General features: G+C 36.8%; 1 protein-coding gene across 1 annotated transcript; it reads left to right on the top strand.

Moving 5' to 3' along the window:
* The first annotated feature begins 40 nt into the window (after positions 1-40).
* On the top strand, positions 41-6,498 carry LOC145558229 (uncharacterized). Its single transcript, XM_081619386.1, has 6 exons — positions 41-199; positions 1,578-1,860; positions 2,116-2,250; positions 4,171-4,227; positions 5,846-5,980; positions 6,158-6,498. The coding sequence occupies exons 2-6, from the start codon at positions 1,582-1,584 to the stop codon at positions 6,221-6,223; spliced, it is 672 nt and encodes a 223-aa protein (XP_081475512.1). The 5' UTR covers positions 41-199; positions 1,578-1,581; the 3' UTR covers positions 6,224-6,498.
* The last annotated feature ends 6,809 nt before the right edge of the window (positions 6,499-13,307 follow it).

Below are 13,307 nucleotides of genomic sequence, written 5' to 3'. Positions count from 1 at the left end.
TGTCCCACGGACCAAAATTTCTTTGACACCCTCACTCCAAATTCATAATCAACGGTCCAAAGCCGTTTTACTGAAAATTCTTCAATTCAGAAAATTAAAAAGAAAATTAAAATGTGAGGTTCTCTCTCTTTCTCCCTTTCTTCTTCTTTTCTCTCTCTCTTACTAGTTAATCAAACTCTTGTTAACTTCCTCTTTTAAGGTACGCAACATTAATTTTTTCTTACACTTAATTTCTTGATTCTTTATTAACTAATACGAAGTAGTATTTAACTATATTTTACAGTTATATGTTATTAATCTTTTTTTTTTTTTTTTTTTTTTTTTTTAATTTTCTTTTAAAATTTTTGTATATATTTATTTATGATGAATTTGTTAGTTAGGTAAGCTTAATAATTAAGTTTTTAAGTTCATGTGTAGTATAATGATTTTGGGAATCTGGGTTTTGATTCAAGTTATAATCTTTAAGAACGGATGTTAGTGAGAGTGTTAAACATCTTTTTATTTCTACTTTTTTTGCTTTGAATGGAAGCTATTATCAATTACTATACATGTATTACTATTTTTGCTTTAATAAGTTCAGTTCAGGAAAAATAAGTTCAATTTAGGAAAAATAAGTTTTGATAAGGGTTGCCCAAGTTCAAATTATAAGTTTATAATTAAATAAGTTCAGATAAGTTAAGTTAAATTCAATTGTGAATATTCAACTTCCACACTTATAATTGGCACAAAATTAGTTAGTATTATATGTTTCAATTAATAAAAGTCGGTTTTAATCAGTAAAAATAGATACTTTATAGAATGGTGAATTAGTTTGATAAGCGAATATCTAGTGAAGAGAACAAAGCCTTTTAAGGGCGATTAGTCTTATATGGTTGGATTTTGTCATCATTCATGGAATCATGGTTGTGGATTTTTTGAAATGTGAAGTTTTGTATGTTTAGAAATAAAGATTAAAGATTATAGAAATTACCAGCCTTCAAATGTTTGTTTATAATCAATGACATTTTGGTAATTAAATCAACACCTTTATCCGATCACACCATCAACCGTGGACGGTGGAGTCCACATTGATGAAAAAGTTGTTGATTTATTACAATTTTTTGTTTATTACTGAGAGAAACCTGTATTTTCTCGTATATAACGTGGAAGGTTTTGAAAGGGAATTATTATGTGGATTTTATTGTTTGATTTGTATAAAAATGAAAGTAAGTGCAGAGATTGTTGTGCTTTGCTTTTAACATGCTTTATCTTTTAGATGAGCTATGGCTTGTGCATAACTACATTAGCATACTTTAAGTCAGAGGTAATAGCATTTAGTATCACACTTTTTAGAATGTGCCATTGTGCCTATGTTCCTGGGACTCGGGGTACCATATTTCCTGGGACTTGGGTACCCATGTTTTGAGCTTTTGACAGTTACGTGTTCAAATGTCTGACACTAGCATCATTTCTCCTGAACTCTGAATCTACCCTAATATCCTGGACCTAGCCAAATATAGGATATTGCTTATACATAATACATATTTAGGCCTGCTTACTGTTGGATTGAATTCTCAAGTGTAAGATTTTGCTTGCAGAGGCATGACGAGCATTGCAACAACCCATTCCAGTATATTGTCATCTGGGACTCAACAATGTTTTACGGGAAGGTTCAGTGAAGGTAGAGGTCAGAGATATAAAGGGCCATTACTTCCATATAAATCAAGCTTTTGTCAAAGCCGTGATCTTGTCTACTATAGTCACCGTCAAAAATCTGGTAAACATCATGCTGTTTGCTCCAGCTCAGTAAATATGAATGATCCAGTCGAGCCAGAAGATGAAAACTCAGAGAAGGAATCATCAAAGCCTGAAGGCCAACCGGTATATCTTTATATCTTATGATGGCCCAAAAGGATCACTAATGATGGTTTTGGAACAAAAGATGTGATTATATGGGGTTAAAAGGATCACTAAATCATTTTTTCTCTACAAAATAATACCTTACCTTCATAGGCTACTTTACTCTATGATTCCAACCCCAAATATTTGGTCATGTCTAAATATACTTAGTGGCCTTTCTTGATACATACTGCTAAGATGGCTAGATTATATGTCCTTGTTTGCTTCACTTTTCAGGCAAGTAGAGAGAGTTACAGGGACAATCTGGAAAGAATTATTGGAGTGGATGACTCTACATTTAGTGGGGCAGACCTTGCAGCTATTATAAGAAACAAATATGGAAGGTCCTATGATGTACAACTCATAAAAAAGGTATCTTTTTCCTTGCAGCTAATTTGACTGATTCTTTAGCAATTTTAAAAAAAATCCATTTCTATTTTATGTTTTGAAATACTTTTCTTCCCTAAGCAGATCCCTTTTTGTTCATTTTTATAAAAGGGTCTGTTCATTTCTCGTGAATTTATCTTGTCTAATTTAAACTACTTGTTATGCCCTTTCCAAAGTTGATCATGTATTTTTAAGTGTCCTGTCTCAAATTGGTCACTAGAATCTTGTTTTCAGCATATATAATTAGCACAATAATTTTCCATATCACCATTCTTTCGTTTATTGAATTATTTAATTGTCCACTGATCAGTATCAATATTTCCTAGGTGTTAAATTAAATGAGCTAATGAGCACCTTTTGTATCACATTCTCCCATATATTTTACGGAAATTTCACCAAATGCCACTGAGCAATTTAAAAATTCACCAAATGCCATCGAACTTTTCAGAATTCACCAAATGCCACCCAGTTTTTAAAAAATTCACCCAGTGCCATTAATGACCAACAGCCGTTAACTCCGTTAGTAATTAGGGGTTAATCATGACACGTGTCATGACATAATTGGACCATTTATCTTAATTCATAAAAATTAAAAAAAAAAACAAAAAAGGTTAAAAAAAATACAAATTTTTTTTTAAAAAAAACCTCAAAATTTTCCCAGCCACCCCGACCACCGCCAAACCCTAACCCCTCCCCTCATCTCGCCGGAAAACGGCCGGTCACCACCGGAACCACCAACAATCGGCCGACCGACCATGTAGCTCCCCACCTGACCCACTGCCGACCCCCAAAACCACCCACGCTGCTCGTCCCGACCCAAAAAACCCTGCTCCCTCACTGCCACCACAACAACTCCACCTCCAAGCACCACACTGCCCCCTTTGCTACACCCACACGCACCACCACATCAGCCACGATTAGCACCACCTAGCTCCCTTCGCTGCTCCCACGCGCACCAATTGGTCCAAATCCTCAACCCCGATGCACCGCCATTTCACCGCCACCACTACAGAACCCATTTGGGTTTCAGGTTCAACCCATAAATCCCATTTTCTAGGGTTTCGGGTTTTCTAGGTTAAGTCGATTTTTGGTGGTTTAAGGTGAGGGAATGGGGTTTATAGGAGCCGGAAAACAGGGGAGGGGTGGTTTCGAGGCTGCGGTGGTCGGGAAGGGGTTGAATCAGAACCGTTGCTCGTGAAGGTGGAGGTTGGTTGTGGTTTTCGCGGGTTAAGGTTAGATTGGATGGGTGGCGCGTCAGGTAGAGGAGCTCAGAGTAACAATGGGTGGGGGTCGGCGACAGCGGGTGATCCCGACTCCGGCAAGTCGGTTTCTGGGCTGGGGAGAGGTGAGTTGCGTGAAGGGAGAGGGATAGGGAATGGTGGTGAAGGTGGTTCCGGTGGTGACTGGCCGTTTTCCGGCGAGATGAGGGGAGGGGCTAGGGTTTGGCGGTGGTGGGGGTGGCTGGGAAAATTTTGGGGTTTTTTTTTTTTAATTTTTTGTTTTTTTTTTTTTAACTTTTTTTGTTTTTTTTTTTAATTTTTATGAATTAAGATAAATGGTCCAATTATATCATGACACGTGTCATGATTAACCCCTAATTACTAACGGAGTTAACGACCGTTGGTCATTAGTGGCACTGGGTGAATTTTTTAAAAACTGGGTGGCATTTGGTGAATTCTGAAAAGTCCGATGGCATTTGGTGAATTTTTAAATTGCTCAGTGGCATTTGGTGAAATAGCCGTATATTTTAGTTTATAGTTTCCCCAATTCCTCGCCTTTTAAGCCGAGTGGTCAGCTTGTCTCTACTTGTTGAGCTAGTCACCCTGGGTTGACTCATTGCATTCTTCTCTTGAGTTATATAAACTGTTTGTTTTAGATTCTATTGTTGTATTTCTCACTGTGCAGGAGTTCATGGGGAGAAACCTTCTTGCAATGAATGTCATGTGGAAGTACAGGGAGCAGGTATGTGGAAATTTCCTTACTTGCAGCAGTTTTTTTGTTTATCTATCATAATGTAACTTCTTACAAATATAAAGTCATAGCTTGCTGAGTGATGTGATCCTATAGTGGCATATATGGTTGAGTTCATCCCTTTAAATTATATTGTGATGCAGATTGTAGTGTATACTGTATTAATTCTCTCTTGCCTGTAATTTTAGTTCAATCTGCTTACTTTGTATATCGTTATTCATACTATTACAAGTTTAGTTTCTTAATGGTTGACATTGAATTAGATGAGTTCTGACAAGGCGTAAATGTTAAGTTGGAGCTTTGGAGGGTATGTTACTGTCAAGTGCCATAGCTACCGCTTCCTTTCTTATTATTAGTAAAAAGGGATGAGGAGCGTAATTCATGGTTTCAAAGAGTTTTCCATTGAAAGGGCATGGAATAAAGAAGGCCTTAAGGGTGTATATATGGAGAACATGAAAAGAAGATGGAAGTGATGATAATTTAGAATGGGAAGCAAAAAAATTTCCACAGGAATTTTTAACAAGAAGGTTATAGTTTAAATAGTTTTATTGACCAGAATATCTTAAATGTTTATCAAATTTAGATAGAAGGAAAGGTTGAAGCTCATTAGTCATTAGGGGTTCTGTAACTTAATACATCACCATTTTCATAAGATAAAAGTTGCAAAAATGAGATTTTCATGTATGCATAGTTGCATTGTGAGAGTATGTATTGGAATTTGGAAATGAGGTTTCGTTGGAGAAGTGCAAGATGAGTTTGTGAAATTGGATCGGATTTTATGGTAGGTTATCTACTGTGTCGTGGCAAGAGATTAAGGATGAGAAGTTATACTTTTTTGAGGTGAAATTGTAATACCCCTCATGATTGGCTTAAAGGAATTTAATATAGTACTCATATCAACAAGGTGCATCTTCCTTTTAGGAAGAGCTCATATGCTAAGATTCCTGGGAGGTTTTCCCGGGGTGCACATTTCGTGACAATAGGCCCCTCCCTAATTTGTTTGGGGTCGGAGTGTTACAGAAATGTCAATGTCCGACAATATAACTGCTGATAGATACATAAAAATGACGTAATTTTCATGGAGTGATGTTCCATAGAGTGACATTTCTAAAGGCTATGTTGCCCCCCTAACCCCTTCCCTCCCAGTAAGGGGCATGAAGTTTATTAGGAGGATATACATTATTAGATAGATGACTAGAAGGCAGAGAGAATGCGGATGGAAACATCGAAGATTTACATCTTTTTATCAAGTCCTTTCAGGCGTCATAATTAACAGAAACAGTAAAACTTGTACAAAAAATTATATGTATTCAATTCATTCCATGACATTATTATGATCATTTACAATCATGCTATGTTTTTCAGTCTTTTCTACATACTAGAGCTTGTCTTTCTATGCTTGAGTGAGAACACTGGAATCAAGTTGCAGGAAATATCCAACGCTTTACCTTTGACTTAAGAGTTGGTTGGCATGACACTAGTTTGCATGAAGCTTGGAGTATCATTTTATTAATTCATAGTCTTACATTGTTGCCTTTTCTTGTTTATAAACTTTTAATGTCATCTAAATGCTGTATAATTATTGTTATATGCGTAACTACTATATCAGAGATCATTCCCATTAACTGAAGAAGAGTACATATTGAGGCTTGATGATGTGGCAAACAATTTGAGATGTTGGGGTGCTGTCTCACATATCCGAAGCAGCCTTGCAAAGTCAAAGGAGCGGCCACGAATTGGAAAGGTAACAACATAAACTCAAGGACAATCTCTATGAATGCATCAATGTATGAATATTACGAACATTAATGCTGTAAAATTAAAGGTTGTGGACTGAAAGTGCTTGGTTTCATGTTCAAAGAATTAGCTGACAAGAGCATGGTTTTGTTATCTTATGAATTTGTTGCTTGTTTTGATGCAGGCTGTAAGCATATTCATAGACATGGATGAATCTGGCGCTCGTTCAAATGAATGGATCTACAAATGAGTTTTTGTGAGAATTGTAACTTACAGGTCAGGCATTGGAGTGACCCTTTTTTTGTTGAAAGAAGTAGCCTTCAGAGGAAACGAGGTCGAGATGATGAAGTTGCATGTTCACCTTGTTTAGCTGCAAAATCTTTGATCTAATAGTGTGTTTTATATAGCATATACATGTATATAGGATTTGTAATGTCAATTGAAATATTTTCAAAAACTGTTGGATTACAGCATTCCATGTTAATAATTATGGCACTCAATTTTCACCCTCATTTGGGAACCAAATCTTGAACCTTTATACAATCAATCTTTTGGAAAGATGATAATCAATTAATCTTAGTATGAAAAGAAGGTTCATGTATACAAATTGAGATATCATGAATATATTGTACATTTTCTTAAAGTATAATTATTTTTAATTTCGAGGGGTTGAAATTAAAAATATGAATATCAAACTATATATTGATCTGCTTGTCTTAGAAGATAATTATATTGAATTATCTTTCTTTACTTTTCTCAAAAAGTTCTGTTTAGTTCTCAACCCCCCTAATATCATACCATCCAACTCTCATAATAAGGGGATATCAAGTTTTGCTTTTCACACTTATGAATAATGTGAGGACAATTATATCCGGCCTTAAAAATGTTTGTTAACCTATATTAATCTGATGTTAATTGCCTCTAAACCTTTTTCTTGTGTGATTTAATAATTAAACTCTTATGAATAGTGTCTAGACAATTATACTCTTTTATTAAATATTATTTACTTATTTGTCCTCATTAACGTTTTTTTTTTCCCAATTAAAAAAATCATAAAAACAGTGTTTGGACATTTATACCTCTAAAATATTTGTTTATATATGTTGCCAACAAATAAAAGAGTTTCCCAAAAATTACTAGCTACAGCTAGGGGTGTGCAAAAAAGGACCGAAATCGAAAACCGAATCATGACCGGACCATTAGATTCTAGGGGGTCTTCGGTCATCACAAATTAGTGATCCCGGGTTTCTGGTCCGGTCCGTAAAAACTGGAATATTTTGATCTGGACACGAAATTGTTTTGTTTTGCTTTTTTTTTTTTTTTTTTTTTTTTTTTTTTTTATATAAATTTTTCGGGTGAAAATTTTATATTTTATATTGAGGTACAAAATTTGTAATTTATAAATTTTAGGTACAAAATAGGAAAGCACGCAAATAAAAACAAGACGTTAAAAAATAATGTATGTATAAAAATATAACCTGTCCATTCCGATCCAAAATCGAACTGGATTGAAATAAACAGGTCTAGAATAAAACCCGGCCCCACTGATTATGGTCCGGTCCGGTCCCCGATCCGCAAAAAATAGGCAATTCCAAGTTCGTCCGATTTTGGACTGGTGCAGAGCCTTAGCTACAGCGCGCATTGGGAGCTAGCATTTGATAAAAATTAGGGATTTTATCAATGGTACCCTCAAAGTTCTGACTTTTATCAATGGTACACCTCATTAAATTTTCATTATCAGCGGTGCCCCTAATATTTTTGGATAATTGCTACAGTGATCATTATGTTAATAAAACGTTAAGTAAACGTTAATTTGGGGCATCTGGCTTGTTTAAGGAGTTTAGGAGATTAAAATACTAAAATGCCCCTACCCTAAGAATTCCCTCCAAAATTCTGTTTCTTTTTCCCTCCCTTTATTTCGATTTTTCCCTCTTTCTTAGGTTTCTTATTTAAGCTCTCTGCTTTAGAATTCCCTCCTCTCTTCTCTACTCTTCTCTTCTCGGCATTTCTCTTTCAAAATCATACTTTTCTAATGGCTTCTTCTGGCAGGGATGCATCTTTAAGGAGTATCAGTGTTGAAGGTGCTTGGTTCAGAGGCATGAACTGCAATTGCCAACCACCAAGATATGCAGACATTAGGTTTTCAAACTCAATATCGAATCCTAGAAGGGCCTATTATAAGTGTAGGGTCTGTGAGTTTTTTATTTGGGTCAGGGAAGATCAAATTTTAAGGGACATTGGAGGGAGGCAAGGAGATGCATCATATATACATGCATTAAGGACTGAATTTGTAGAGTTTATGCATAAGACTGATGTTTTGGCAGATTTTATGTACATGGTAGTGAAATTGGCTGTGGTGATGTATTTGGTGTTGCTTGTAGTTACTTTGAAATAGATGAACTTAGTTATTGTCATGTAATTGTAAAACTCTAATGCAGTTGGTGTTTTATTTTGGAATAAAGACATGGGTTTGTTTGTTTATTGTGTTATTTTGTATATTTTGGAATATAGACAGCAGCAAATTGCAAGAAATAAAACAAGTACATTACCAATTCTTAATGTGCTAGAAACAAAAGACTTAATTAATCATAAGCAATAGATCCCAAAAAACAAGAGGTCAAATGTTTGCACAAAATATGTTCCAAAAAACAACTAAATCATAGTTTTAAGTTGATGCTAAAAACCTCTGATGAAGTACAGTACATTAACACTAAAAATGATGATCTTTTAAACATTTGTTCCAACACAAAAAAAAGTAAGTTCCCTGAGATTATAAACTTAGCAGAACAGGACAATTAGCAGATTAGCTTCATGGCTGTGATTGAGACAAGTCTTGAGGTTGGCTGGACATCTGAGATGATGAGATCTCTGTTGCAGCTCCTTGAGCATTGGAATGAGCATCAGCTTCCTTGGCAGCCTTTGATTGATCCCTCGCCCTTGGATTTTTAACCACTAATGCCTCACTTGCTTTCAATTCCTTCCCAGTTAAACCTCCTTTGCAAGTCTTTTTGTTGTGGCCAAAATTTCCACAGCTGCTGCATCTCACAGTTCTTTCCCTTTGCCTGGTTGCTCTTCACCCTCTTCCCTTCTTCTGTTTCTACTTGGCCTTCCAACACCTCTCTTCATCTTTGGTGGGGCAATCTGATTGGGGTGGTTAGGATCAGCTGGTGGCCATTAAGAGAAATCAGGAATTGGTTTTATGGCATGGAAGTACACCTGCTTGTATGTTTTTGCAGAATACCATGAGCTAACATAGTTGTGAGGATCTACTTTAGCATGTAGCATAGCTCTAATTTCATGTCTGCAAGGGATACCAGACAATTGCCAAGCCTCACATGAACATATTTTGTTGTTCAAACTTAGAGGAAATTGAGACTTCCCCTCATGAATCTCATACTGTCCTGGACTTGACTGAAAAGCCCTACATGTGCTTGTAGCTTTGCTAATATCTCTAACAAGCTTAGCAATTTTAGGGCACAACTCATCATCATTCCAGTCCTGTGCCCTCTGCTGCCTTGATGCAATTCTGACCATGCACACTCTTCTAATGCCTATTTGAGATGAATACAAAGGAATACTATTAGCTATCAATTTCTACTATGTCACAATTCAATGATAACACACAAGGAACAGACATTTACCTTCAAGCAATGCTAAAACAGGTCTGCATCTGTCTACTCCTAGTGTTGAGTTAAAGCTCTCAACAAAATTTGAGGTGTTTGAGTCATTGCACACATTTGGATCAAACTTATGTTTGCTCCATTTTGCATGATCACCTAAGTCAGCAAACCACTTCATTATATCTGCCCCCCCTTCCTTTTGTAGCCTCTCCATAGCCTTTCTGAAGGTGTACACATTAGTGGCATTGCATGCCCTCCAGAACAGAATGTACATCAAAGGCCCTGGAAATGCTTTCTTGTAATTCCTACTCAAGTGCCTACAACAATACCTTCTTTTTGCTTCAGGCCACACATTTGTAAGAGCAATGTCTACTCCCTGTCATCAGAAATTATAAGTAAACATAAGCAAGAATAGGTTGGGAGAGTAATACATAATTAAACAAATATGTGAGGTTAAATGTATACCTTTTGTCTGTCAGAAATGATGGTCCAGTCTTTCCTGTTTGATTCCTTCACAATGTTGTACAATTGCCAAAGAAAATATGACCATGTGTCCTTGTCTTCTCCACTAACTATTGCATAAGCTAATGGGAAGATTTCATTGTTGCCATCAACTGCAACTACTGACAAAAGGACACCCCCATAATTCCCTTTCAAATGTGCCCCATCAACCCCAATCAAGGGTCTGCACCCTGCAAGGAACCCTTTCCACTGTCCAGCAAAGTTAATGAACATTGTAGTGAACAAGTTTACCCTTGGTATACTCTCACTTAATGTCCAACCAACAAATGCCTTAGAATCTGGGTTAGTGGCACATATCATGTCAGCATACCTAGGCAAATGAGAGTAAGACTCATCATGCCCACCAAACAGCTCTTTAATCACATACTTCTTCAGCCTGTATAGTGATGCTTGTTTCATGTAGATGCCGTACCTCTGAAACAGAAGCTCATTGAGAGCCTTCCCTGGAATATCTGGAGCTGCCCTGATATCTTCCATCACCTTTAAAGCAGCCCACTTCACAGTGCATATAGGGTTGTAAGTCTCCAAACCTCTACAGTTATGAACATCTGGCCAAATCTTCTTTATTGCCCATGTCTTCCCATCAGACAACCTACTAGCATGAAATCTCCATTCACAACACTGTGCATAACATGTGACAATGTATCTCTTGTTGTCTGCAGCAATGACATTTAAAGCAAACCCCTCTTGGACTGCATAATCTTTTAGTGTTTCTCTCAAATGACCCTTATCTATGAAAATCATCCATGGTCTAAGAGTAATTTTCCCAAACTTGACCTCCTCATACATTTCCCCATGGCCATACAACTTCTTAAAATAGTCTTCATCATCATCTGAGTCCACAAACCCAGCCCAAAACCCAGCTTCCCAGTTATCTTCTATGTGAGGTACATAGTTCACTTCACCCCTTTCATCTTCAGGCACCTCTTCATCAAGTATTATCTCAGCATCAGAATCATCTTGAGCATCAAACTCATCACCCTCAAAGTCCTTATCCTCACTGTCATCATCAGATGAGCTGCTAGAATTAGTAGGCTCACCCCCACCCTCAGCATCAGTAGTTTCATAGCTAATTTTCCTTCTAGCCTTAGGTTCACTAGGTACAACAAGTGTTTTTTGCTCAAGTATCCCCTTACCCTTAGAACTAGTCCAAATCCCTTTCCTTTTAGCAGTACTCTTTGCAACTTTACTACCAAATAAACTAGGGTTAGTGTTAGGTGCAGACTGTCTAGGGTGAGGACTGGTGGAAGGAAGCAAATTGGGTTGAATTGTGTTTTGAATTGGTGAAAACCTAGGGCTTCTTCTCACTGGTAAAGTTTTAAACACAGTGTGTGGGGATATGAGAGATGGGGGATACTTCTCACCACCAGAGCATGTAACCCTCTCCATGTCAATCTCTGCTTGAACAATATATACCAGCTTTCACTTTCCCTTTTCCTTTTCCTTTCCCACTCACTTTCCTTTTCCCCTTGCCATTTGTACCAGAACCAGTACCCTTCTCTTTCCCCTTTTCTTGTGCACCAGAACCACTTACCTTCCCTTTCCCCTTTGATTTTGAACCAGCCTTCTCACAAACCTTCTCAAACTCTTTCCTACCCTTAGTGTATTCCCTCCTAGCCTGTTCAGTTTGCTCCAAATTGCCATCTTCATTGTCTTCCAACATATCAGCCCAAGTCATATCAGGATCATAATTGAACTCAGCACCTAGAATATTCACTAGTGGGGGCTGGTAGGAGCATCAACATCAGTACTAGTAGCCACTGACTTACTAGCCTCTTCCTGGTATTTCTTCACTAACTTCCTTCTGGGCTTAAGCTTGGTGGTCTCACTCTGAATTGCATATTGAAGGGCAAAATTGGGTGAGGCTGGTACAACACCAGTAGGTGGTGGGTTTGATTCATTTGTGGGAGGTAGTGGTACATCACCAAATTCAGCCAACCCTGTGCTTGACTCACCATTAATTTCATAAACAACTTGATTCATTTAAAAGGGGGGGGGGGGGTGAGTCTGAGGTGGTGGAAAGTTCACTCCTTCAGCAACTATTTTGTTTCTTCTAAACTCAGAAACAAGGTCATTCATGTAACTAGATCTCAAAGGGTTAGTACCAACTAGAGTCTCATACATTTTTGCCCCAGGGAATGTCCTAAACATCCTCTGCACACCACCATCATCACCAATGGGCCAATGTTTCCCTCCATATGCATAAGCAAATATAGGATTAATTATTACTACCCCTCTTTTCTGTAACTCATCCTCAAACTCTATGATCAAATCCATGAGATTACATCTATCAACATCCACTTCAATATCTACTTTATGCACTTTATACTTAAATCTGAACAAAACCGTGTCATCCATTCTGCACAAATAATAGTACACTACCATTTAAACACTACACAACACAATATTTGATCACACACTAAAGAACAACATTATAATAAACCTAGGTTATAAAATTGACAGTAGTATAGCATGCATCACACTAACACCACAAAATCAAATTACATATGAAAAAAAAACCAAATTTTAGCATCAATAGTACCTAAAGTGCAACTCTAGCATGAATTCAACATAAATCATACACCATTACATCATAATTACATATTCGAACTCATAATTTAACACCTAAACAAAATAGCATTCAATTACCTAAAACATAAGAATTTAATGGAAAAAACCAACTTTATGCATCAACAATACCTACATTGCAACTCTAGCATGAATTGAACAAAAATCAAACTACATTACTCATAATTCTATATTCGAACTCATATTTGAACACCCAAACAAAATAGCATTCACCAACCTAAAACATAAGAATTTAATCAAAATAATTCACAAAAACAAATTCGAAAATGAGTACGAACCTTAAACAACAACTTGTCAAAGCAATTCTCCACAAATTTAGCTTCAATTAGGGCTTTGTTGCGTGCTTCAGAACAGGGGAGAAGATGAACGATCAAATTTTTTGCTTCACTTTGTGATAAATGCTGTTAGTTGGGGTTAGAAGCATAGTTAATGACTTGGGGGGCATTATGGTAAACTCAGTTGCTGACCTTAAACAAGCCAAATGCCCCAAATTAACGTTTACTTAACGTTGGGGGTTGTTAAATATCGCCCTCAAATATCTAACTAACGCCCGCAAAATAAAATAAAATTACATATTTATCCTTATAATAATGATTATAAAAA

This window comes from Chenopodium album, chromosome 9, assembly GCF_948465745.1.
Source record: "Chenopodium album chromosome 9, dcCheAlbu1.1, whole genome shotgun sequence".
NCBI classification, from domain to species: domain Eukaryota; kingdom Viridiplantae; phylum Streptophyta; class Magnoliopsida; order Caryophyllales; family Amaranthaceae; genus Chenopodium; species Chenopodium album.
This window is presented reverse-complemented; position numbering and strand designations above follow the sequence as displayed.

Coding starts and splice junctions, on each gene's coding strand:
- LOC145558229 (XM_081619386.1), top strand. CDS start 1,582: ATGACGAGCATTGCAACAACCCATTCCAGTATATTGTCATCTGGGACT. Junction 2,251..4,170: donor ATGTACAACTCATAAAAAAG/GTATCTTTTTCC, acceptor CTCACTGTGCAG/GAGTTCATGGGGAGAAACCT. Junction 4,228..5,845: donor TGTGGAAGTACAGGGAGCAG/GTATGTGGAAAT, acceptor CTACTATATCAG/AGATCATTCCCATTAACTGA.